The sequence below is a fragment of the Rana temporaria genome, chromosome 3 (genome assembly GCF_905171775.1).
Source record: "Rana temporaria chromosome 3, aRanTem1.1, whole genome shotgun sequence".
Taxonomy (NCBI): Eukaryota; Metazoa; Chordata; class Amphibia; order Anura; family Ranidae; genus Rana; species Rana temporaria.
In genome coordinates, this window is record NC_053491.1 from 117,160,613 (window position 1) to 117,182,878 (window position 22,266).

At 42.1% G+C, this 22,266-nt stretch overlaps 1 protein-coding gene across 3 annotated transcripts in view; it reads right to left on the reverse strand.

The window, feature by feature from the left end:
* PLXNA4 (plexin A4) overlaps window positions 1–22,266 on the reverse strand; it is a 910,139-nt gene that overhangs the window by 795,507 nt on the left and 92,366 nt on the right. For 2 of the 3 annotated variants that reach the window (XM_040343305.1, XM_040343307.1), the window contains exon 2: window positions 4,964–6,204. In XM_040343305.1, the coding sequence (XP_040199239.1) occupies window positions 4,964–6,139 (1,176 nt within the window). In that variant the 5' untranslated portion in view covers window positions 6,140–6,204. Of the gene's footprint in view, window positions 1–4,963; window positions 6,205–22,266 lie in introns of those variants that run through there. The other variant, XM_040343306.1, reaches the window with a different exon arrangement.

A 22,266-nucleotide genomic window follows, 5' to 3' on the forward strand; every position in this document is an offset into this window, starting at 1 on the left:
TGTCATCGGGAGCAGTGATCAGTGTCATGTCACAGGTAGCCCAGCCCCCACACAGTTATTTTTTGGACTATCCTCTCGTACGCAGGAGAGTTTGTTTTTCTGTGTCCCACACAGTTAGAATCACTCCCTATGACACACGTAACCCCTTCCTCGCCCCCTAGTGGTTAACCTCTTCCCTGCCAGTGTCATTTACACAGTAATCAGTGCATTTTTATAGCACTGATCGCTGTATAAATAACAATGGTCACAAAATAGCGTCAAAAGTGTCTGATGTGTCTGCCGCAATACCGCAGTCACAATAAAAATCGCAGATCGCCGCCATTGCTAATAAAAAAAAATAATAATAAAAATGCCATAAAGCCATCCCCTTTTTTGTAGACACTATTACTTTTGCGCAAACCAATCAATATACACTTATTGTGTTTTTTTTTTTTTTTACCAAAAATATATAGAAGAATACATATCGGCCTAAACTGAGGAAAAAAACGTTTTTTATATATTTTGGGGGATATTTATTTTAGGTAAAAAATATTGATTTTTTTTTCCAAAATTGACACTCTTTTTTTGTTTATAGCGCAAAAAAAAAAAACGCAGATGTGACCAAATACCACCAAAAGAAAGCTCTATTAGTGGGGGAAAAAAAGGACATCAATTTTGTTTGGGAGCCATGTCGCACAACAGCGCAATTGTCAGTAAAAGCGACGCAGTGCCGTATCGCAAAAAGTGGGCCGGTCATTTGGCAGCCAAATCCTACAGTGCTGAAGTGGTTAAGGGGGCTTGGCAGTGCGTGTGTGTCCTATGCCTACATACCTTTGCTAATAGATGTCCTTTGTTTCCATCTCAAAAAGTTGGGAGGTAGAGTATGGGTATGCATTACACCATCATAGATATGAACAAAAATGAATAGGTGGATGGAAGGAGGTTGGAGAATATGTCTGCAATTTCCTAACACTGCTTTCATTGCTCCATAATATATCATTGATGTCTGGGTAGATAGTATCCATGTCTTGACCTAGAGAGCAACAGTTATCTTGCCTGCACTATTTCACCAGCAATTTTCCTTAGATGTGATGTGACTGGAAATTATTAGGAGAAGCTGCTCCTCTGGATAACTCCTAGGATGCCAGCTATAAATAAACGTATTGTTCACGGGGCAAAATAAAGACATACATTTTTCTGAGATAACTTTAGCATAATGCTCCAAGGTTTTGCTATTAGCATAGTTACTGGCGCTCTCAAACCCAGAATAATTATTCATAATATTTTGTGAAGGATTCAAAAGCAATATATTTTTAAATTGAAAATGATTCCATCCTTCAGCAGATAAACAACATCTACATTGTACTCTGACTTCATGAAAATTCTGTTTATAGCCACCTCCACATATTTCGCATCAGGAAAATGAAATATGGCTTCTGAGGCCTGGTACACACGACCGAGTTTCTCGGCAAAAACCAGCAAGAAACTTGCTGTTTTTTTTTTTTGCAGAGGAAACCGGTCGTGTGTACATTTTTTGACGAGGAAACTGTCGAGGAACTCGTCGAGCGGAAAAGAGAGCGTGTTCTCTTTTTCCTTGACGGGAATGGAGAAAATTGGCTCGCCGAGTTCCTTGACAGCCTAACAAGGGACTCGACGAGCAAAACGATGTGTTTCGCCCATCGAGTTCCTCGGTCGTGTGTACGAGGCCTAAGTTGTTTTAGATTGATGCAACATTTATGAATGGCATTTTGAGAAGATGATAGCTAGACATTTGCATTCCATCTGATCACTAATGATCCCTCTATGATGTCACCCAAAATAGCCTCGGGCAGGGGTCAATCTTTTGGTTGGAAGTATACACCCAGCAAGGCTATACTTGTCACAAGGTTGCTTGTCACTGGCCTTATTTATTTGTGTATACTACATAGAACTTTGGCAGCTAGGTTAAACACATGATGGCCATGCCAGTTTGGGGAAATGTCTCCACACCAAGTCACCTGCCAGAAATGAAAACCAGTTGGGGACTAGAGCCCTGTGCCACTTTATTGACCTTTACTTGACCTCTGGAAACTTTACCCCCTTCATGACCAGGCCATTTTTGGTAAAAAAAAAGAGGAAACCCCTTGGGTGGGACTTTAAGGCCATTTTTTGAGATACGCACTGCGTTACTTTAACTGACAATTGCGCAGTAATGCAACACTGTACCCCTAATAAAATTCATGTAATTTTTTTCCCACAAATAGGGATTTCTTTTAGTGGTGTTTGATCACCACTGCCTTTTTAATATTTTTTTGGGCTATAAACCCCCCAAAAAAACAGCAATTTTGAAAAACTAAAAAAATCATTTTTACTTTCTGCTATAAAACATATTCAATCAATTTTTAAAAAAAATCGAATTTCTTCATACATTTAGTCCAATATGTATTCTGCTACATTTTTTCGGTAAAAAACAAACAAACAAAAAAAACATTAAGCGCATATTGATTGGTTTACGCAAAAATTAGAGGGGCCTACAAACTATGGGATATATTTATGGAATTTTTATTTATTTATTTATGTTTGTTATAGACTAGTAATGGCGGTGATCAATGAGTGACCTTTAGCAGGACTGTGAACTTGCAGTGGACAATGGGATAATTTGTGGGAACCAGTGCCACTAATACAGTGATTAGTCCTAAAACTATGCACTGTCGCACTAATGACGCTGACTAGGATGGAGTTAAACATCTAGGGCGATCAAAGGGTTAACTGTGTGCCTAGCCAGGGTTTATGTGTACTGTGTGTGCTGCTTTTACCAGGGGAAGAGCTGGAATATATTCCATATAGGGGCGATTCGGAATGTTCCTTACATTGGTGGTCAGTGGAAATTATCCCATCCTTAGGGCTTATTTACACAAGTGGTGTCCTTTGAATAACGATTGGTGATGGATCCCTCAGAGGGCATTTAACAGGCAGTGAGAAGACACTATTTCACCTTCTCACCTACCACCTGTTTTAACCATTTAAACTCCACCCTGGGGAGACACCATTCAGTTGAATGGGTCGCCTTCGACAGGCATTACTGGCATTGACATGGATGTCCTATGCCTATGCCCTACCTTTGCAGCTTAAAGCGGGGGTTCACCCTAAAAACTATTTTCTAACATTACATTGAGCTCACTCTCGACATTGACAGTATGCCGATTTTTTTTTTTTTGCTGTACATACCTCGTATAGCTATTTTCTTACCCGGCTTCCGGGTAGTGAATCCCGCGGGAGTGGGAGTTCCTATGCAGCAGTTAGTGATTGACGTAATGAGAAAAACGATCCCCCCCCCCCGTCGCATAGCGCCGACTCGACGTTCGGCTTCTTTCGGCAACTTGTGACGCTCCTTATGCGACGAGGGGGGGGAGTTTTTGTCATCAAGTCAATCACTAACTGCTGCATAGGAACGCCCACTCCCGTGGGATTCACTACCCGGAAGTCAGGTAAGAAAATAGCTATACGAGGTATGTACAGCAAAAAAAATAAAAAATCGGCATACTGTCAATGTCAAGAGTGAGCTCAATGTAACGTTAGAAAATTGTTTTTAAGGTGAACCCCCGCTTTAAGAGAGCAGTTGGGGGGCAGTAGAAATGTAGTTCATCCATGTGTTTTCACTGCCCCCAACTACAAGGGTAATTAAGGCCTTACAGTGGTGGTCAGAATGCCACCCTTAGCTAACAAGCTTACAAGATCACTGGGGTCATGCAGCTGGCCCTGCCAAGTGGTATCGGCCCTAGAAATACAAAGGCACCATCAAATGATAGGTCAGTCAGCCACAGCTCAAGGAACCCCTAGCAACCTTTGTAAGAACCCTAGGGTTCGAGGAAACCTTGGTTGAGAATAAGTGCATTAAAGATACATTATTTTATTTCCTTAGGGTAGCTGCAAAATCATTGTCCTTGGTGCTGATTGCCTCATGAAAAAGTCAGTAAGAGCATATGTATACTTTGTCTTCCAGAAAATGTCACACAGGGGTTTATTTACTAAAACTGGAGAGTGCAAAATCTGGTGCAGCTCTACATAGAAACTTCTAGTTTTTTTTGTCAAAGCATAATTGAACAAACTGAAGATGGAAGCAAAGCGGCACCAGATTTTGCACTCTGCAGTTTTATTAAATCAACCCCATAAGATCCTAAAGAGGGAAAAATGTGTGCTTTGTTTACATACCTTCGAGCTTTAAAGATAAAAATAGCACTTTGGCGTTTCATTAAAAATCCGAAATCCAATAAAAAGCAAATAGCTAGGGTGAGTTTATTCCACTAAATTTGTCTGATACAGTCCAGGAATTTTTATAAAAGAGCCTGACGAAGAGGCACGCATGCCTTGAACGCGCGCACCTCCCCGTGACCTACACCCGGAAGTGACGTCATACCGCTGCGCTCCACAGAGCGCCTGTCCCCCCTTCCTCCTTAGCATCGGAGGTTTACCATCCCGCTATAGCGGTGGATGGTGGTGTGAAACACCTAGACGCCCTTTTCATCACCAGCATTAGACCCTCACTGTCCCGCTCCTGCTGGTAACAACAGTGTTGTATCGACCAGGGCGTCCTTCCCACCATTCCAGGACCAGCGGAGCAGCTTCACCCCAGATGTCCTAACGGAAGATTATTATTACAGATAAGCCTTTTGTTATCTATTACCTTGTGAGTGACACCTTGATATGAATAGCCTGTTTTTAACAATAAAAACATGAATACTACGCTTAGAGGGCGCTGCTTTTTGTCATCTTCTTTTATAAAAGGCTGTGAATATTCAGTTACAAACAATTAGGTAAAAACATACCTTATTCTACATATTTTATCAGGCCTAGATCTATAAAGCATGGCAAGAAAACTTAAAATCAGTTGACTAGGTCATCTCAAAGAACATTCATTAAATATTTCGGGGCAGGAATATTTTACATATACACATTTGAAGAATTAAATAGTCATTTAAAACTAATTATTAAAAGTGCTACTTACTGCATTGCCGCAAGGAACATCCTTGACTTTCAACCATGCAAGGTCTAAAGTGCCTTCTCCCTTGTAGCAAGATTGCAGTCTTTCTTTAATGCGGTCATTAATCTGTTTGAGAACAAACACACATAAGGCAGATTCATCCAGTGATTTCATGCGCCGCTTTTGACCCTTAGAGAAGATGGTAAATAAAACGTCATCACCAGGTTTGATTCCTAAAGATTTTGCAAGTATTAATCCGGCTTTGGACAAATAAGCTGCCTGAAGAAGCCTGTACTCCACACCATTTTTCTCACATCCAATGGGAACCTCAACATAAGAATTAAAAGCTGTGTCCTCTTTACACAGCCGCACCAACTTAGAGGTATAGACTTGTTCCTTTGTAGTAGACCCTGGTGGAGAGGTCATCTCTGGTTGAAGAGTCAAGAAGTAAACATAGTTGCCACTGCTAAAACCATATATATAATAGATGTCAAAGTCTGGAATAATGTTAAATGTATCTGAGGGTATTTTGATCATTGAGGCCACAAATTCATCATGAAACACATAGGCAAACATCCCGTCGGCTTCTGAATTCCTGGTGAGCTTTCTGCTTGAAATGGTAGGAAAATATTCTGGCTTCCCATCAACTGACGTGGCAATAAATAATTTGTCATCATCATTGTTGTTAGAAACAATAACTCCAAAAACTGAGCCACTCTCATTGACCCCTGAAAGATAGTGTTCTTTCTTATGAAATGGTTCACCAAGTTTAAAGAGGTCCTCAAGCCTGAGAAGCTTGCATATACCTTGATAAAGGCTTCCACAAGCTATTAACCTATGCTCTTTGTAGTCTATTAGCAGCATTTTGTTTACATTGTTGGTATACACCAAGGGCTCGTTACAAGGCTGGACTATCCTAGGAGGGTAACACTTTGGGTTATCTTCATCTGGTCCTGTCTGGTGGGTCAGCATGACCTTCAAGTCTTCGGAGAGTTTATATATTCTGTTAATAGCTCCTAGGTAAATATGTCCAGTCCTCGCATCAACCACTAAGTGGTTAAAAGTCCAGTCAGCTTGCTCAGCATAGAAAGTATTAAAGTTTCTTTTTATCTGGAGGTTTTTTTGGGCGAGAGCTGACACTGTGGCAAATAACGTGACATGGGTGATTGCACAAATCCAGCTCCATTTTGCAAAGGCCATTTTTTTAAGATTTAAATGGGCTATGTTCTGTGATCCTCTAGATAATTCTGCTCCTTGGTGTTCTCCTAGAAGAAAAAAAATAATGATTTAGTCTATGAACCAAGACTATTACAACAGCAATATCATTCTCAAAATACGTATGCTAAAGTTGTCAAAAGAAGCTTTAAAAAATATGTCCGTGCTTTTACACTCACATCGAAAATGTTATGTTATATACAGTACATGTTACACAACTCAAGTTAATTTTTTTATTTACAAACCTAATACAGTGACCAGCTTGTATAAACATTATATGAATTAATGCAAAACTCTAAATAAATGCGCTAATCTATGGAAACTGTTTTACCTAGCTCTTAACCACTTGCCGACTGCAGGGCCGCCATCAGGGGGGTACAGGCAGTACACCTGTAAGGGGCCCGATGATCCCCAGGAGCCCCGCCGGAACCCCCCTCTTTTTTTTGTCAGCTCCCCAAGCACCCCCCATCCCACCTCAATTAACCGCGGCAGAACCCCCCGCGGCTCAATTTGCGCCCCCTGCTTCTCAATTTGCGGCACCCCCGCTGCTCAATTTGCGGCACCCCCCGCTGTTCAATTTGCGGCACCCCCGCTTCTCAATTCACGGCACCCCCCGCTTCTCAATTAGTGGCAAACCCCCAAATCCCCCCTCGTTCTCTGCTCCAGGGGGCCCATACCTGAAGCTGTGTAAGGGGCCACAAAATTCCTGATGGCGGCCCTGGCCGACTGCCTCACGCACATTTACAGCGGCATAATGGCACGGGCAGGCAAAGCAACGTATATATACATACTATACTATATATATATTGAACTTGCTGCCTAGCGGGCGCGGTCTCCATGATCCCACGATCAGGTCACAGAACGGCAGAATGGGGGATGTCTTTGTAAACAAGGCATCTCCCTGTTCTGCCTAGTGACACTACACTGATCGTCTGCTCCCTCTCATCGGAAAAAGCTGACTTGTCACAGTAAGCCAGGCCCCCTAACAGTTAGAATCACTCCCTAGGACACACTTAACCCCTTCCCTGCCCCCTAACTGGTTAACCCCTTCACTGCCAGTCACATTTATACAGTAATCAGTGCATTTTTATAGCACTGATCGCTGTATAAATCTGAATGTCCCAAAATAGCATCAAAAGTGTCCGATGTGTCCGCATTAGCGATAAAAATCGCAGATCGCCGCCAACTAGTAAAAAAAAAATTAATAATAAATATGCCATAAAACTACCCCTTATTTTGAAGACGCTTTAACTTTTGCGCAAACCAATATACCCTTATTGCGATTTTTTTTACCACAAATATGTAGAAGAATAAGTATCAGCTTAAACTGAGAAAAATGTAGCTTTTTTTAAAAAACAAATGGGGATATTTATTATAGCAAAAAGTACAAAATATTGCTTTTTTTACAAAATTGCCATTCTATTTCTGTTTATAGCGCAAAAACGAAAGACCGCAGACGTGATCAAATACCACCAAAAGAAAGCTATATTTGTGGGAAAAAAGGATGTAAATTTTGTTTGGGAGCCATGTTGCACGACCGCGCAATTGTCAGTTAAAGCGATGCAGTGCCGAATAGCAAAAAAGTGGCCCGGTCATTTGGCAACCAAATGGTCTGGGGCTGAAGTGGTTAAAGGAATTGTAATTCCAATGGTATTGTAAAGTCAATGCTCTAATTCAGACAGACAGCCTGCTACACCACATAGCTAGATGGGTGAATCTCAACAGAATGACCATCATAGTCTTTGTTTAGTTTTGCAGCTTTCTTTGTGAACTCTCCTCCTCTGCCTAGGTTCACACTGCTGCGAATTCAAAATCGCGGTAAAATGCGCGATTTTACCGCGATTTCGCGGCTGCGATTTTGCCGCGATTTCGGCCGCAATTTAATGTAAATCGCAAAAAGTAGTACAGGAACTACTTTTTGAAATCGCAGATGCGGCGTCGCACTGATTAGGACAGTGCCATTGCCGACAATTGCCGCCGATTTGAGATGCGATTTGACATGTCAAATCGCATCTCAAATCGTTCCAAATCGTACCCAGTGTGAACCAGGGCTAAAGGCTGTACAATAGACTATAAAGCATAAGGTATCATCACCACCTCCATCCAATGAGCAAGGAGGTCAAACTAAAAGAAGTAAGCTGAGTCAGGACTAAAGCTGACCATGCACTAGTAACATTTTTTAAAATAAAAATATTCTTTTCAGGGCATTCATTAATTTTCAACCAGAGTGAGTGATAAGAAAATTTGAAGGCGTAGAATGGAACAAAGTTCTAATAGTATGGTTTTCGTTCAGGAAAGTCTGTTCATACCAAAATCGAATGTTAAAAGCAAATGAAATGTTGAAGTACTTTCAAATGACATTCGTCAAGTCTCCATTGGTAATACTGAATACACTGCTGATAGAGTGGGCCTATTACAAAGTGCAGTCATGTCTGCAGGGGAAGGGGCTTATACAGTACACGACTTTGTCAGAATTGTGTAATTTAATGGCAGGCTTCTAAATCCAGGAGTAAGGCTAGGTTCACACATGTCCGGAGCAAATTTCCCCTTTAAAAGCAAAAGATAAAAAAAAATTGCCTTGTTTACATGGGGCTGGAACCGGAAGTGACATCATGACAACACTCCGGTCCTCCTAGGCCAAAGAGATGTGCAGAGGCCATCTTTCCTTCACTCATCTCTGTGACCAGCTGTCTCCAGCACCGGATTGGTTCCCAGAGCTACAGATCGTCTAGGTAAGCCTGTGAATCACTGAAGGGCATTGGGGAGGGGGGGTTGGTCTGTGTGACCCTTCCCCCACACGCACACACGATTCTAAAAGTGATCTAGCTGCGAATCAGCTGCTCAGATCACTTTTAGCAAAAAGTCCGGCGCTTAAAGGGAAAAATTAATACCAGGGTTATGGCATCTAGCTGCAACCATAACTTAAACGTTAAATTAATGACATATTTTACCACTTAGGCAGTCGGCAACTGGACATAATTGGGGTTTAATTTACTAAAACGGGAGAGTGCAAAATCTATCGTCGCTTTGCATAGAAACCAATCAGCGTCTAGGTTTTATTGTCAAAGCTTAATTGTACAAGCTTTGAAGTTCAAGTTAGATGCTGACTCTGCATGCACAGCTGCACCAGATTTTCTCTCTCCAGTTTTGGTAAATCACCCCTATGGCATATTATAATGCATTGTTCTGTTTACATATTTAGGCTTATGTCGGCCTATAATTAAAAATAAAACAAAAAAAAAGTGTATTAATTCTTTATAAATTATTAAAAAAAATGTATAAAAATATTTAGGTATGCAAATTAGTCATTGAGGTATTGCTACTGTATGTTAACTGACACATGCTGATGCTGCTAAATTTGTCCTTTGCATCTAGGCATCAATGTCAAGGTCATAAAATGGTTAACTTTAGTTCATAACGTTAAGCAATAGTGCAGTGCAGTAAAATGTATTAGAGAAAATATTAACACAAACTGATTACTGATGACAATAATGGGACAAAAGAAATGTAGAAGGTTTGTGTTGTGCAACATATATAAATACACACACACACTCATACATACACACAGTATATATGTGAAACCAGCTGGTAATACACACCACAAAAGATTAATATCCTTAGTTGCCAAGCAACTCCACACAGATGCTATGGGCAGCGAAGGGGTGAAAGGGTTAGAGTGCCATTCCAAGTCTATGTATCACTGCAAGATCCCTGTGGCATTGTTTATGTGCTGTTGAAAAATCCCTTTATTCTTTAATAAAATCACTCCGTTCCCTGGCTTTTTGAGCACAGTGAATGGTTGTGAGTCAGTAGAAGGGTCTACAGTGGGTCCTTTAAATCTACATCATGTAAAGTAGAGGGCACACTTTGAAGTGGCAGTTCTCAGGCAACATATGTTAGAGTTTGCCACTGAATGGACAAAGATGTCAAAGACTAAACTAAAGTTCAAAAAGTTAGACTGCCAGCCTCATTGGCACAATCTCTAACATTACTGTGCTGTGAGAAAAAAGAAAGTACATTGTAAAATGAGAAACAGACTTAACAATATATTTATGTTTCTAATATGTAGAAATGAATCCCAAATTCTACGTATGAATAAATGTTGAAAAAAAAATCATTGTCCGTTTATTTACAATTTTTTATTATTACGACATAAGCGCATTGACAGATCAGCGGTGTGCCTTGTTCACATAGAAACAGCGCTGCTCCATGTCACCTGTGAACGATTGGTGGGTCACAGTCACCCGACCCGCTGATTGGCTTCCCCTGTGCCCTAAATGGAATGCACAAAATCATGTACAGGTATGCCATTTTGCATAGCCGGGCCGCCCTGTTGCAGTAAATGTAAGGTGGGCGGTCAGAAACGGTTAACCTCCCTGGCGGTATTCCCGAGTCTGGCTCAGGGTGAATATATTGAATTTTACATACCAAAAGCGGTAACCCCGAGCCAGACTCGGGATCGCATTGCAGGATACAGGGGAAGTTACTTACCTTGTCCCTAGATCCTGCGATGTCTCCCCACTGTGAGCTGTCATCTCGCTGGATTCACACTGGTGACTGCCGAGTGCCAAGCTCTGTTCCCGGGCGGCTTGACGCACAGGGGCGGAGTTTGGCACCAAATTCAAAAAATGAAAAACACAGTATACATACAGTATACTGTAATCTTACAGATTTCAGTACTGTATAAAATAATTACACCTCCCTTTTGACCCTAGTGGTCAGCCCAGTGTCCTGCATGCAGTGTTATATAATAAAAACTGCTCTTTCTGCCTGGAAACTGGAGATTGTCCATAGCAACCAAAAAGTGTCCATTTATGTCAAAAGTGGTTTTAGAGCAGCTAGAAAGTCAGGACGCCCACTCACACACAGCTCCTTTCTCTATCTGCAACGTAGAGAGAGTCCTGACACTCCTGCTCGCCCCCTCAAGGGAGGGGGTGAGCATGACACTCCACACCAGGGAGAAAGCCTTGCATTACTGTGTGGAGTTAGACAAAAGAACAGGAAGTGAGGATTTCGCAGAAGAAATAAAGACATTTAAAAGCAAAATGGAAGGATGAGGTAAGTGGAGGAGGACTGCACTAAGGTAAAGGAAGCTATTTAGGGAATTTTTTTTTTACCTTTACAACCCCTTTAAGCCCAAATTCTACGTATGAATAAAGGTTAAAAAAAAATCATTGTCCGTTTATATACTAATTCTTTATATTACGACATAAGCTCCCTCACTAATGTGTCATGTAGAGCATTCCTTTAATGAAAATAGCATTCCGTAGAATGTGTAAATGAACACCAGTAGTAGAAGGATCAACTTGCTCTTGCAAGTATTGTAAAAACTTCACAAATTTTCTTGGTTGTCTTAGTGGGACTTCTAAAACCCACCCATGGTGTTTTCCCAATAATATTCAAAGAAGGGGGCGGCAGAGCCACGTCACCGATCATTTTATCCAACATATATCCTCTAAGAACCCTGCCAATGAACTCTTTACACTAGGAGCTGAGCCATACATAAAGGATGTATATCTTTTGAATGTCCAGCCACATATTCAGTAGCTTATACCTTTTCTGGGTCTTCTAAGGGGCTACCTCCTTTAAATGATTATCCCTACGCCCCATGACTCCTCCAATACACAAACTAAATAAAGATATATCCATTTAATAAAGCTCTTTATTTTAGAACAATCCTTTCACATCCAAACAGACTTAATCCTAGAAATCTGCAAAATTCAAACAAGTCATTCAGTCACTTTCAAAATGAAGCTGTATTCAATTTGATGAATAAAAACTCTGATGCATAAGACACCAAACGTTGTAATCGCTCGATTGTATCCAGTATGCATTTGGAAGAGGCAACGCCAGAAAGTGCCCAGCTGTTCCTGGGAAAGCACACTAAGGATCGGTTTCAGATCACTTCCAGCGAGCAATGGAGAAGGAGCTTAGTGACTCTGCCAGAGGACACCTAAGGCAAGAGCTATGAAGTAAATAAAACCCAGCAGTATGCCTACTGCTAATCTGCCAGTGCATTATAGTGTTTATTTTCACCCTGTGATTGCATAGCTATGTCGTTTCCTGGGATACAGAAGGCGGTGAATAGATGATAGTTGGACTGACCCCTGTCCCAGCTGCAATGTAATTTCTGCCAGTGTAAACATACAAAACTTTGGGGCCAATGGCATTTTCCTTCTATATTTCATGTCCTCACATGTGAAATACATTTGTGAAATGTGCATTTTCTTTATTAGGGGAAAGTCGTGTGTGTAGAACTGTCCGAATAAAATAACATTTGGTACTGAGCAAGCAATACGTAGACTCAGGCTGTTAGCAAATATTAACATTGTACACAAAAATGTGTTACAGGCAGGGCTTTTTTTCTCAGGCAATAAGTGCAGGAACTCCCCCTTTTCGAGTCACTCCTTTTCTCCGCCCCCTACCTACCTCCCAGTACCGCCCCTTTTAGACAATATAGAACCAAGTATCATTTTGTGGTGCTAAATAATTTATATGGAATTTGGTAATGATATCAAGAAAAGCAGTAAAATAGATCCCCTGCAGTCAGCAACAATAGATTCCCCTAACAACAATAGACCACCCACAACAAAATTTCCCCACCAGCAACAATAGACTCACGGCAGCATCAACAGATCTCCGTACAGCAAGCATTAATAGACTCTCTCTGGCTGCCATCAACAATAGACCCCTCCCCCAACAGTAGATCTCTTTCAGCAACAAATGACCCCCCCCACCCCCCAAGAAAAAATAGGTCCCCCACCAGCAACAATAGACCCCCCTGCAAAAATAGATCCACAGCAGTGAGCATCAATACCCTGCAGCACACCCCAGCATCCCTTGCCATTACATACAGTCAGTCCAGAAGGTGCAAGAACTGCGTTCCCCCGCGTTCCCGATGAAAAAAATCCCTGGTTACAGGTTCTATATTATAAAATTAACCTACTAAACAAAATACAGATATAAAGTGTTTGTTACCCCAGAATTTCAAATTCCTGATATGAGCCTGCTGTACCATGTATTTGTATGAAAAAAGTCTCCTGTTCTCTTTGTAGTGTTTACTTTGTGTGAAATCCCGGGTGTTCCCAACAGTCCCTCTGCTTTCCTATTAATAACTGACCACACTAGGAAAAAGAGCTCCACTTGGTCAGTTCTCTAGCTATAATATAAAAGAATGTAAGGCGCTTTTCTGCAGAATAACAATGTGGATCCATATCAGCAGCTAGAGAAAGGTGCAGAGCCTGGTATGCGGAGTCGTCTGGGTGACCTCAGGAGAGACCACAGGATATCCAAAAACACAAAGTCAGGTCGCTCCAGAGAGGTCCTATGAAAACAGTCCGTGGAAGTGACTGTGTGGGGTAAATGCACTAAGCAGAGTCCAGGATCCACAGGAGTCAATGAAATCCAGTTATAAACTCATACTATACTGAAAAGGGTATTTCAAAGTCTTACATGGTGCTGTGCACACAGCAGCTAGTTGAAAAGGATAAGCCAGTGATGGAATGGATGTGCCTGAGGGGCTGTGAGGGCTGTAGGAGTCCATAGCAGGAGGCAGTGATGGAGCTATAGATCTGTGATAGCAGCACAGGAATCTGAGGATCCTGTGAACCTCAAAGTAACTTCACCGGAACTCAAGAGACAGCTAAACACCATAGGCTGTTGGGCATGTAGGAGCGCACCTGAAGGCAGATTAAAAAGCCGGTTACCAGGATAACATGTTTCGGGACATGCCCCTTTGTCAAATCAAAGGGGCATGCCCTGAAACATGTTTGACAAAGGGACATGCTCCGAAACCTGTTATCCTGGCTACTGGCTTTCTAACCATCCTTCTGGTGCACTCCCACATGCCCTGCTAGCCTGTGGTCTGCGGCTGTCTCCTGAATTCTGGTCTCTGTGCTGCAGATTGCAGTCTCCTGTCACAGACCTGTAGCTCCATTACAGCCTTCTGCCCCTCCGACACATCCCTTCCATTACTGGTTCTGGCCGTTCAACTAGCAGCTGTATGCACAGCAACATGTAAGACCTCTAATTGTCCTTATAATTATAATATTATTTTAATTGGATTTCCTTGTCTCCTGTGGATCCTTAGTGCATTTACACCACACGGTCCATTCCACAGACGGTTTTCATAGGACCTCCCTGGAGCACCTCGACTGTGTGTTTTTGTGAAAGTTCTCTAGCTATGCTGGAAACTCAGGCTGCTCTCCTCTAATGATCAGACTTGTCCTGACATGCCCCCCCCCCCCCCTGCACAGCCTTTCACTGGGAAGCTCAGTGTGCTGTTGCTTTTCCTACCACAGCTTGTATGCAGCTGAGAACATAGGGAATGTGATCACTTATGAAAAAGGGGAAAAAAATTGTGTATATATATATATATATATATATATATATATATATATATATACACACACACACACACACACACACACACACATGTTTGCCTTTGATTTCAGTTTTAAACTGAATGGGTTGTTTTACAAGGTGATAATTTACAATCACTTTAATTAGTAAGACAGTGCAACCAGCAATAATAATGTAAAACAGTAGCACAACCTATAATAACCACTAATATATATTTTTTTACTGATCTGACAAAGTAAACTGAGATGTGATTGGCTGCTACATGTAATATATATATATCATCATTGTTCTTTGCTTACTATGCCTGCCTGTACACATGCATGTATAGCCTTGGCTAGCAATAAAATCATGACTTAGTCATAAGTGTGGCACATTAAGAAGCCAGCAAAACAGACGGTTTGCTTATGACCTTGCTATTTACCAACAACTTCTTGATGAAAGTGGAAAAGCTCTCATAAAATATATTAGCCTCATAACTACAGTATCAAACGTAACATTCAAGTTGGCTATCTTTGATGTTAAAATATGTTCTTCCAAGGTCATTCTGATTATCCGGTAATGCATTCAAATGTCATGCATTGGAAAAGATGTAAAAAAAAAATGACCAGCAAACGCCTTGGTGGATTTCGTTTTACTTAAAGGGTAACTGCTTTTGTGGAAAAAAAAATCCTATACTGTATACAAGTTGAGAGGTATCTTGATGTAGCGCAGTCTTTCCCTGAAGGGTCCTGACGCGCTTGGCCAATTTAGACAGGATCCGATTAAACTACCAGAGTGTGGGAGGAAACCCACACAGGCACAGGGAGAACATGCAAACTCCAGGCAGATGATGTCGTGGTCGGGATTCAAACCAGCAACCCTTTTGCTGCTAGGTGAAAGTGTTAACCACTACACCACATATTGTAATTGAATGTTATTAAAAATTACCTTTCCCTTTCAAATTGCAGCTCTGCAATTTTCTGTAAAAATGCAATATGGCTACTTGGAGGCATTCTCTTCACAGATGGTGTATAGAACGCCCCCGAGAAATATAATTTCCTGCTTGTGCGATTGGCTTACTGATTTCCCCAAAAGTCTGCACCAAGATACAAGTCAGATTTTGGGCATCCCCTGCAACAAAAATGTAATTTTGGTGAGATACTCCCAAAGGGAAATCATGCATAAATGGATGTAGACCCTGCCACTTTTCTCATTAGAGCCCTGCAAGTGCAGCAACTGATTAATAATTATAAAATCACTCCTATATAGATTCACTTTGCAAATGGACACAGACAAACAGCTATTGCTTTAGAATAACGAAAAGTAAGAATCTACGGTAAACTTTGTTAAAATCCTTGCAATGTACATAGATCACCTAGAGGGGAATGTTTTTATTCTCAACAAAAGTGGAGTTACCCTTTAACCTCTTCATTGAGAGCACATGCAAATATGCGGCCTCTCAGCGGCCGGACCTTGGCGCCTAATGGCCACATATTTACGTGCATTGGCGCAGACAGTGCTGTTGCAAGAGCAAGTTCCTTGCACGCTCTGGCCACAGTGATCAGCAGCTCATGGAAGTTCCCAATTGCCGATTTAGGCCTCGTACACACGACCAAGGATCTCGACGGGCGAAACACATCGTTTTCCTCGTCGAGTTCCTTGTTGGGCTTGTTGAGAAACTCGACAAGCTTGCTTTGCGTACACACAGTCAAGACAAAATCTCCTCGTTCTCAAACGCGGTGACTACAACACATAAGACGGCAGGGGAAGTTCGATTCCACTGGCACAACTCTTGGGGCTGCTTTTGCTAATCTCATGTGTTTGCGTGTTAAGTAAAAGTTTGGTAAGAGACTATTTGCACTTTTCGGTCTGTTACAGCGTAAAACATGTGTTATCTCCATGACAAATGCTACTTTTACTCCCGTCTCATACTTTATTCTGAGTAAGCGCGGGTTTCTTAGCATACACATGCTCAAGTTTCTCGTCGAAAACCAGCCCGTCGAGGAACTTGACAAGCCAATTTGAGACTCCCGTCGAGGAAATAGAGAACTTGCTCTCATTTTGGCTCGTCGAGTTTCTCGACAGTTTCCTCTACGAAAATGTACACACGACCAGTTTCCTCAGCAAAAAAATATCTCCCAGCAAGTTTCTTGCTGGTTTTTGCCGAGAAACTCGGTCGTGTATACAAGGCCTGAGACTTTTCTGATCATGTAACCGCCGTCACAGCCAATCACTGTGGTCACGTGGCAATAAGCCCTGCCCATCTCCCGGCATAGCAAACCTCTTAAAGGGCTGGCGGCAGCCAGCGCCAATGGGTTAAACTGCTTTTGCATATATTATTTTGTCAAATAGATGCCGCTAATACTACAGTTAAAAGGACTTAAGCCCTGTACACACGGGCCAGAATCTCGTCAGGAAAAAAACGTTGTTTTTCCTGACAATATTCTTGGCAAGAATCTCTTGCCGCCCGAGTGTACAGACACTCCATTCAAAAGAACGTAGTGATGTCATTGCGTACGACGAGCATGCGCTCATCACATTCGATGCCGTCGCCGCCATCTTGCTGCAACCTACCTATGCCTAGGAAGCTACCGCGCATGCGTCAGTCATTTTGAGCATGCGCGGGTTTCCACGGCGACAGGTAAGTATAAAAACGTTTGGGTTTAAGATTCTCTAATTTTCTCGTCGAGATTTTAGGCAGTTTTCTTGACGAAAAACCTGAAAGCCTCGTACACACGCACGGTATACTCAGCAAGAAAGCTCTGCCAGCATTTTTTTGCTGGTTCTTGCCAAGTAAACCGAGCGTGTGTACGAGGCTTTAAGCTCATATATTTGGAAACATCATACTGCAGCTACAGTATATTCCAACCAGTTCAATATTTGCATACCTTTCCTGTTCTGCCTGTGCTAATATGCAAAACTATTTCACCTGGAGGATCGAAGGGACCAAACTTGATGATTTCCAGAGGTGTCTAAATCTTGCTTTTTCTCACTGAATATTTTCTTGGCTGTCCAGGTGACATGTACACATTGAGTGACTATATTGTCACAGCTCTGTGAATGGGAAACTCAAGGCGGAACTTTTATCTGGATCAAGCTATTCTCTCATTCACATCTCACTCTGCCAATTTCACACAGAAATGCACAGGCGGGTATCGCCATGCAATATAACAAAAGAGTCTTCATATCTCCTCTGCCATCATTTATCAAGCCAGTGGAGAGAGAAATCCTAGCAAGAGAAAGCAGACGTGTCTCTCTATTTTCATCACTGTCAGATGGGCAACCAGTGATGGCAGTAGCAGACACAATTGAAAAGCTACATAATATCAATTAACTAATGTAAATATAGAACAATGTTATCTCTTGGAAAAATATACTTCATAGGTTGGCAACAAGTCAACCGTGAGCTACACAATAATTCTGAGCTCCTGACCCCACCCACCGCACCTCAGATCTCAGATCAGAGTGGAAATAGGCACTGCAGAGCCCGAGGAAGTCCTAGGCTTCTTCTCAGTTCTGTTGCATCATATGGCACAGCAGAGGGGAGACCTGGGAGGACTTCCATCGCTCTGCAGAAAGTTGTATATGAAGTCTGTTGACTTCATTTTACAAAGACAGGGGGGAGATTTGTGCTGTGGGTATTTGTAGCTTGGGGGGGGGGGGGTAAATGTTTGTACTAGAAGGTGGTTAATTATGCTCGTGTAGGGGGTGTTAGTCACTCCTGACCCTTGCACTGTGGTTTACATACTACTGGCTGCTTCTCTGTGTCTTACACACTACTGACCCCTACACTCTGCACTATATACTACTGACCACCGAACCCTGTGTTACAATACTACTGACTCCTGCATTCCTACTTCAGATCCCTGCACTGTGCATTACAATCTATTAACTAGTGCCCTCTGTGCTACTTACTCCTGACTCCTGCACTCTATGTTACATGTTAGTGACCTCTTCAGTCTGCATTACTTATTCCTGACCCCTGGACTCTGCATTACCTACTAATGACCTCTGCACTGTGCATTACATACTTCTGCTCTCTGAACTATTCGATACATATTCCTATCCTCTGCATTACTAACTCCAGTCCTAACCATTGCACGTTGCTTTGCATACTACAATGCTAATGACCTCTGACTTTCTTACTTCTGACACCTACACTCTGTCATACTTCTAACCCCTGTACTGTGCTTTACATACTACTAACTCCTGCACCCTTCATTACTTACTCCTGACTTTTGAACTCTGCTTTACTGACTATACATTTCAGAACTCTGCATTATTTACTACTGACCTCTGAACTCTTCATTACTTAATTTTTAATGGGGTCTTGTTTGATTATCTATTTAAAGTGTTACTAAACCCTGTATTCACTATATCTGGTCTCCCACAGAACATGGAAATGCAATCATTCTAGTAAATATAAACTGCTAAATACCTTTTCTCATCAGCAGTACAGTATATAGCAGTCTTGTGACTTCTATAAGTGTCCATCCAAGCAGTGGTTAAAGCTTGTAGGAGGAGGTTTCTGAAAGTCTTATGAGTCTTTAAGAGCTCTGACCCTCTGTCTGGACAGTGCTGATTGGCCCTGTGCTGATCAAATGCACCTTCCCAAGAAAAAAATACCTCTCTAGCAATACACACCAAACTGAGCATGTGCAGCCTGACTACATAGACTCTGTGTTATCAGGAAATTATAAGGGGACAGTGGAAAGAAGGGAGGATCTGTGCATACAGGACCCAACAGCCTTTTTGCAGAATGCGGAGGATTAACCCCTTATGTTCCACAGTGAGTATAACAAGCATGCTTTACTGCATAAACAGATTTTACTGTTGTGGGTTTAGTAACTCTTTTAAAAAAAACGAGTGCTGCAACCTGGTGATCTTTGATATTTTCCATGTTGCTCAGGTAGATCTTTATGTCTCCAGGGCTGCCTCGCCCCGATATACCTGGAATTCTAGCAAATGCTTGCCACAAATTTGGATGTCTGCCAATGCTTATTTTTAAGCTGAGCAAATATTAAAAAACCCTAATTAATCCAGTTATGTAATAATCAGTAATCATTAAATATAGTTTCAATATATAAAATTTCCCTTCACACCTGCTTTCCTTATTCCTTCTCTACACCAGAACCTCGACTAAGAGAGGGAGTCAGTCAAGCTCTGTTACTTTAAAGCTGAACTCCAGACATTTTACAAAAATAACATTTGCAGTGGGCCCCCTGCACTACAAAAGTTAAATGCTCATTATGCCTAGGGGTGCACACATAAGGAGTAATACACATCTTACGCCTGGCTCCAGCAGACTCTCCTCGTGATTCATGCGATTGCCCCCCCCCCCCCACCCCCCTTAAAGTGGAGGTTCACCCTATAAAAAATTTCTAACAATACATCCAGCCCAGTCCTGCATATAAAATGACACTGACCTTTTTTTTTTTCTTTGCCGTAGAAAGCGTTTAGCCGTGGAATTCATCGCGGCTACCAGGTAGGGAATCCCGCGGGAGTGGGCGTTCCTATTGTCATGCCAATTGATTGACATGCTAAACGACGGCGCACACAGCGCGTCACGACTCATCGAAGGAAGCTCGGGTCGGCTCGGCTCTATTCGGCGCCGGTGCGCAGGCGCCGAATAGAGCCGAGCTTCCTTCGGGAAGTCGTGACGCGCTGTGTGCGCCGTCGTTTAGCATGTCAATCAATTGGCATGACAATAGGAACGCCCACTCCCGCGGGATTCCCTACTCGGAAGCCGCGGTGAATTCCACGGCTAAACGCTATCTACGGCAAAGGAAAAAAAAAGGTCAGTGTCATTTTATATGCAGGACTGGGCTGGCTGTATTGTTAGAATTTTTTTATAGGGTGAACCTCCACTTTAATGTGCTCTCTAGGGTGCTTTGGGTAGTGGTCACTTGCTTGCCCCACTCTATGCATAATATAGGGTTAATAGCCCTTTATTGTATATGATGATTTTAGGGAGAGAAGGATAGCTCCATCTAGAGTGGGGAGTCAGTTGTGTATTCCTGCCAGTTCAGCTCTCCCTAGACTAAGAGGGTTGATTTACTAAAGGCAGAAAGACTGTGAACGTTGCAAAGTGCCGTTGCTCCAGAGCTTTGTGAATGATGTAAAGCTTCACTTTTCAAAGAATACCCAAATATGTGCAAGAAAAAATTATGAAAAATAAATAAATATTTTGCTTGCATATCATTGGATGATGAAAGGCAGCAAAGCTTTTGCTCATTTACTAAGCTCTGGGACAACTGCTCTTGCAGAGGGCAACTGCACTTTGCAAAGTACACAATCTATTTGTCTTTAGTAAATTAACCCCATAATGAGCATTTAACCTTTGCAATGAGGGGTGGGGCACTACAAAAGTTATTTTTTTATCACATCCCCAGAGATCAGCTTTAGGGAGTGCTGTCAATTTAACACTGGGAGCTTGCTTACAGCAAATGAGAGCTGCTGGTATTGCACTGTCAAAATAGCAGGCCAGGGGGAAGCAAGGAGCGATGATTGCTTTAAGTGCTAATTAACGTATTTATCGGCGTATATCACGCATAGGTGTATAACCCCAAGTTTAGGAGGGAAGTTTAAGGAAAAAACTTTCAGCAGGGAAGTTTAAGGAAAAGAAGATAGACAGAGCTGGATGTCCTGTGTATTCGGCTCCTCTAGCAGTTCTGCACTGTCCCGCCCCTTGGCCCGGCTCCTATGATGGACATAACACCAGTCCAATGGCAGGGCGTAAATGCTAGGAGGTGGGACTGGGCGTGACTGCGAGCAGAGCCCACTACACAGTACACTCGGCTGGCTCTGTCTATTTCGGCGGCGCTCATTCCCTCCTTCCCCTCCGAGGCAGCCGTTTGGTGTATAACACGCACTCACAATTTTCCCCTGATTTTGAGGGGGAAAAAGTGCATGTTATACGCCGATAAATACGGTAAGTTAAAAATTTTATTTTATATGTTTATTTTAGATAGATTGGCGAAGAGCTAGAAAATAATACCTGCCATGAAAGTATTTGTTCAGACACTTTGTTCAACACTCAATCCCTGTCCCCCAACTGCACTCCTAAGTTGTCACCTTGCCACATAGGCCTCCAATGGAGACTGCGAATGGCCGTTTCAACACACATTAGGCCCCGTACACACGGCCGAGTTTCTCGGCAAAAACCAGCAAGAAGCTTGCTGGGTTTTTTTTTTGCCGAGGAAACCGGTCGTGTGTACACTTTTCAACGAGGAAACCGCCAAGGATCTCGTCAGGCCAAAAAGAAAGCATGTCTTCTTTTTGCTCGACGGCAATGGGAAAATTTGGCTCGCCGAGATCCTCGGCGGCTTCACAAGGAACTCGACGAGCAAAACGATGTGTTTTGCTCGTCGAGTTTCTCGGCCGTGTGTACGGGGCCTGACAGTACATAGGCATGGCCACTATTGTCATAAGCCAAAATGACCAAAAAAAATATCATGCAGCCATCCATACAGTGCATGTAGATAAGAAGTGACTGCAAAGAGCCCAAAAGAAATACAAAAAAGGTGAAAACTTTCTTTTTTTTTTTTAAAAAGGCAACTGTTTATGATACGCAATCCTTTAGTAAACTAAATATAATTCAGTTAAAAATAATGCTTGCATATAAAACTACTTATTTACATGCCAATTACCCGATTTACAGGCTAGATATTCTTTACATTTTTATTGAGCTGAAGTGGAAAGTATTATTCCATGCTCTATGTGCGTAAAAACAATGAGGGTGAAAGCGTCTGTATATAATGTAAAGCTGACGG